The sequence below is a fragment of the Colobus angolensis genome, unplaced genomic scaffold, assembly GCF_000951035.1.
Source record: "Colobus angolensis palliatus isolate OR3802 unplaced genomic scaffold, Cang.pa_1.0 Scaffold66, whole genome shotgun sequence".
Lineage (NCBI taxonomy): Eukaryota > Metazoa > Chordata > Mammalia > Primates > Cercopithecidae > Colobus > Colobus angolensis.
The window spans coordinates 293,341-298,046 of NW_012120265.1; the positions used below are offsets into that span (position 1 = coordinate 293,341).

A 4,706-nucleotide genomic window follows, 5' to 3' on the forward strand; every position below is an offset into this window, starting at 1 on the left:
GAGGTCGGGAGTTCAAGACCAGCCTGACCAACATGGAGAAACCCCGTCTCTACTAAAAATACAAAATTAGCTGGGGTGGTGGCGCATGCCTGTAATCCCAGCTACTCGGGAGGCTGAGCAGGAGAATCACTTGAACCCGGGAGGTGGAGGTTGCGGTGAGCTGAGATCGCGCCATTGCACTCCAGTCTGGGCAAAAAGAGTGAAACTCTGTCTCAAAAAAAAAAGAAAAGAAAAAAAGAAAAGGGAATCATGGTTTTGGCCAGACCCTTGCTGGCCTCTGGTTTTTAGCGTGTAAAATTGTCAAGAGGAAACTTCTCAGACCAACGGCGTCACCAGGGGAGATGCAACCAACCCCACCGAGAAGCGTGAAACACTTTTCAAAGAAAATTGGACAAAGTGCCACGTAGACATTTGAGTTTGAAACATAGATTAAAGTAGCAATGAGGTTTTACCAGTCATCCTTGTATCCAATGGGGATGACTAAAGTTCATTCCTTCTGTGAAATCGATTGAAGTAACGTTCACGCCCGTTCATTTTTCCCGACAGCAGCTCTTCCTCCTCTTCCTCGCGGGCCTTCTTCATTTCCTCCTTGGCCTGTATGGCATCCATCTCCCTTTCTGGACCCTGGAGAAAGAAACAAAAAACATAAGCCCCACGGGGCATGGTGGCTCAGGCCTGTAATCCCAGCACTTTGGGAGGCCGAGGCGGATGGATCACGAGGTCAGGAGTTCGAGACCAGCCTGGCCAAGATGGTGAAACCCCGTCTCTATTAAAAATACAAAAATTAGCTGGGCGTGGTGGTATGTAGCTGTGGTCCCAGCTGCTTGGGAGGCTGAGGTGAGAGGATCGCTTGAACCCAGGAGGCAGAGGTTGCAGTGAGCCAAGATCGCGCCACTGCACTCCAGCCTGGGTGACAGAGCAAGACTCAGTCTCGGAAAAAAAAAAAAAAAAAAGCCCCAGAGATTATGCTTCCATGTGGCCAAATGCATGTCAGTACTCAGGCGGTCCCTGCCTTCTAGAAGCCGCCTCACCACCTGGGATAGGCTGAATAAGAACAGCCTGTAAAGATTTCATGTCCTGGCCGGGTGTGGTGGCTCAAGCCTGTAATCCCAGGACTTTGGGAGACTGAGGCAGGCGGATCACGAGGTCAAGAGATCGAGACCATCCTGGCCAATATGGTAAAACCCCGTCTCTACTAAAAATACAGAAAGTAGTTTGGTGTGGTGGTGCGTGCCTATAGTCCCAGCTACTCATGAGGCTGAGGCAGGAGAATTGCTTGAACCCAGGAGGAAGAGGTTGCAGCAAGCCAAGCTCACACCACTATACTTCAGCCTGTTAACACAGCAAGACTCGGTCTCAAAAAAAAAAAAGATTTCATGTCCTAATCCCTGGAACCTGCCAATATTAACCTTATATGGGGTCAGGCACGGTGGCTCACTCCTGTAATCCCAGCACTTTGGGAGGCCAAGACAGGTGGACCACCTGAGGTCGGGACTTCGAGACCAGCCTGAGCAATATGGTGAAACCCCCTCTCTACTAAAAATACACAAATTAGCCAGACATGGTGGCATGCGCTTGTAGTCCCAGCTACTCGGGAGTCTGAGGCAGGAGAATCACTTGAACTCGGGATGTGGAGGTTGCAGTGAGCTGAGATCACGCCACTGCACTACGTATAGCCTGGGTGACAGAGCTAGACTCCATCTCAAAAAAAAAAAAAAAAATTTACACAAATAAATTAGTGATATAGGAAGAGTTAATCACATGCTTCATACCTTGGTTTCGCCCCAGGTGGCCTTGCCAAAATTATCTGCATACTCTTCATCATCTGTGATCAGAAAGTTATCGAAAATAGTTCCAGATCTCACCTGCAGATGAAAATAAGGCCTTCATTATTATGCTTTTACTCTTTATTGTTTATTTTTCATTTATTTTTTCCTTTGGAAATATATAAAGCTCAGGTGACATTTTTTATTTTTTAGAGATGGGGTCTTGCTATGTTGCCTAGGCTGGATTTGAACTTCTGGGCTTGGCCAGGCGTGGTGGCTCACACCTGTAATCCCAGCACTTTGGGAGGCTGAGGCAGGTGAATCACTTGAGGTCAGGAGTTCAAGACCAGCCTGGCCAACATGGTAAACCCTGTCTCTACTAAAAATATAAAAATTACCAGGTGTGGTGGTGCATGCCTATAGTCCCAGCTACTCGGGAGGCTGAGGTGGGAGGATCACTTGAACCTGGGAGGCAGGGGCTGCGGTGATCTGAGATCATGCCACTGTACTCCCACCTGGGTGACAGAGTGAGACTCTGTCTCAAAGAAAAAAAAAAAGAACTTCTGGGCTCATGTGATCATCCCATCTCAGCCTCCCAAATAGCTGTGACTACTACAGGTGTGAGCCATACTGTCCCTGGCTACTAGGCCTTCATTATTGATGTGACAAAAAGAAACAGATGTATTTTGCTCAGTACAGTGTACTGTAACAGCAATTAGAATATTAGGTGGTGCTTAAATCTATTTCTGGAATATCCTTTCCCTCTAGGGCACTGGTTCCTCAAACTTGGCTACACATTAGGATCACCAAAACTTTTTTATTTTTTTTTGAGACTTAGTGTCGCTGTTCTTTTTTTTTTAAAAACAAAGTCTTGCTCTGTCACACAGGCTGGAGTGCTGTGGCACCATCTTGGCTCACTGCAACCTCCACTTCCTGGGTTCAAGTGATTCTCACGCCTCAGTCTCCTGAGTAGCTGGGACTACAAGCACACGACACCACACCCGGCTAATTTTTGTATTTTTAGTAGAGACAGAGTTTCACTATGTTTCCCAGGCTGGTCTCAAATACCTGAGCTCAGGCAGTCTGCCCGCCTCGGCCTCCCAAAGTGCTGGGATTACAGGCATGAGCCACCATGCCCGGCTGGGATCACCAAAGCATTTAAAAAAAAAACAAGAAAACAAAAACTCTCAGCACTTTGGGAGGCTGAGGTGGAAGGATTACTTGAGCCTGGAAGTTCCAAACCAGCCTGGACAACACAGTGAGACCCCCATCTCTTAAAAAAAATCTGAGTATGGTGGCTTGCGTCTGTAGTCCTAGCTACTTGGGAGGCTGAGGTGGGAGGATTGCTTGGACCCAGTTTGAGGCTCCAGTGAGCTAGAATCGTGCCTAGGTGACAGAATAAGACCCTGTCTCAGAAAAACAAAATAAAACACATACACACACACACAAACTAAAGTAAATTTAAAACCAAATGACCTGCCAAAGCTCCAGGCCGATGGCACCAATGTTCTCAAATTCTGAGAGGTCATACTGTGTCAAATAGTTGGTATTCTTCATTTTATGGTGGAGCCAGATGTCTTTATCAATACCTTCTGGTTTCAGGCCATCCTGCATCAGAAAAACCATATGAGGTGGTCTCAATGACATGGGCAGGGGAGGGGCATCCCTGGGGCATCCCTGGCATCATGCAAAGAGGCCACACACCTGGTACGGGGGCTTTTGGAGCATCGGAGCTGGCCAGTCCCCGTCCAGTTCACCATTCCAGTCGCTCTGCTTGCTGGCACTGGCGTCCAGAAAATGCTTCTCCCAGTCCTTCAAAGACATGTAAGGAAAAAGTAAAATCAATCAGATGCTCATATATTTGCTGTTGTTGCTTCTGTTTTTGTTTCCTGAGACTAGGTTTTGCTCTCACCCAGACTGGAGTGAGATAGCGCAATCATGGCTCACTGCAGCCTCAATCTCCTGGGCTCCAGTGATCCTCCTGCCTCAGCCTCCCAAGTAGCTCAGACTACAGGTGCTCACCATCATACCTGGCTACTATTTTTATGTTTTGTACAGTCAGGGTCTCCCTCTGTTGCCCAGGCTGGTCTCGAACTCCTGGGCCCAAGCGATCCTCCTGCCTTGACCTCCGAACTGCTGGTATTACAGGCATGAGCCGCTGCACCCAACCAGATGCTCAGATTTGAGAAAGGAAATTCTTAGATGCCAAGTGGCAGGCACAGGCTGGTGACCCCTGTCCCAGTGTCCCTTTCCCTTCTTCAATTTGGTCGTCAGGAGGCCAAGTGCTTGGTGCTTCCAATGCCACTGAGGACTTCAAGGCAACACCACACTGCCTAGATTTTTCTCCCTAACCTGCCATATGACTTTAGCCCTTTCCTCCATGCTATGGAGAGGAGCAGTGGTGTGGAAAACTTCAAGTAGTGGCTAGAGTGAAAATGATGGTGCAAAAAGCGATGACAATGGCCACATGTAGTGGCTCATGCTTGTAATCCCAGCACTTCGGGAGGTCGAAGTGGGCAGATCACTTGATGTCAGGAGTTCGAGACCAGCCTGGCCAACATGGTAAAACCCTGTCTCTACTAAAAATACAAAAATTAGCCGGGGGTGGTGGCAGGCGCCTGTAATCCCAGCTACTCAGGAGGCTGAGGCAGGAGAATCACTTGAACCTGGGAGGCAGAGGTTGCCGTGAGCCAAGATTGCGCCACTGCACTCCAGCCTGGGCAACAAGAGTGAAACTCCGTCTTAAATAAATAAATAAATAAAAACTCCTTTACGATACCTTCAGATGTGTAGCGATGGGGCTGGTCTGCAGTGTGTGCTCTGGGGAGGCCATTTGGTGCTACAATATTGCCATCGTGGCTACTGGCCATGCAGCAATGGTCCAGTAACTGGGTACTTACAAACTATATTTGTACACTTTCTTTTTTTTTTTTTTTTTTT

The 4,706-nt window shown here is 48.0% G+C and overlaps 1 protein-coding gene across 1 annotated transcript in view; it reads right to left on the minus strand.

Moving 5' to 3' along the window:
- Window positions 1-412: 412 nt before the first annotated feature.
- The window catches only part of CALR3 (calreticulin 3), a 20,368-nt gene continuing 16,074 nt past the window's right edge, over window positions 413-4,706 (minus strand). Inside the window, exons 4-7 of the mRNA XM_011925893.1 lie at window positions 3,471-3,595; window positions 3,243-3,374; window positions 1,773-1,865; window positions 413-624 (exon numbers count right to left, since the gene is read on the minus strand). Of these exons, the coding sequence (XP_011781283.1) occupies window positions 481-624; window positions 1,773-1,865; window positions 3,243-3,374; window positions 3,471-3,595 (494 nt within the window). The 3' untranslated portion in view covers window positions 413-480. The remainder of the gene's footprint in view (window positions 625-1,772; window positions 1,866-3,242; window positions 3,375-3,470; window positions 3,596-4,706) is intronic.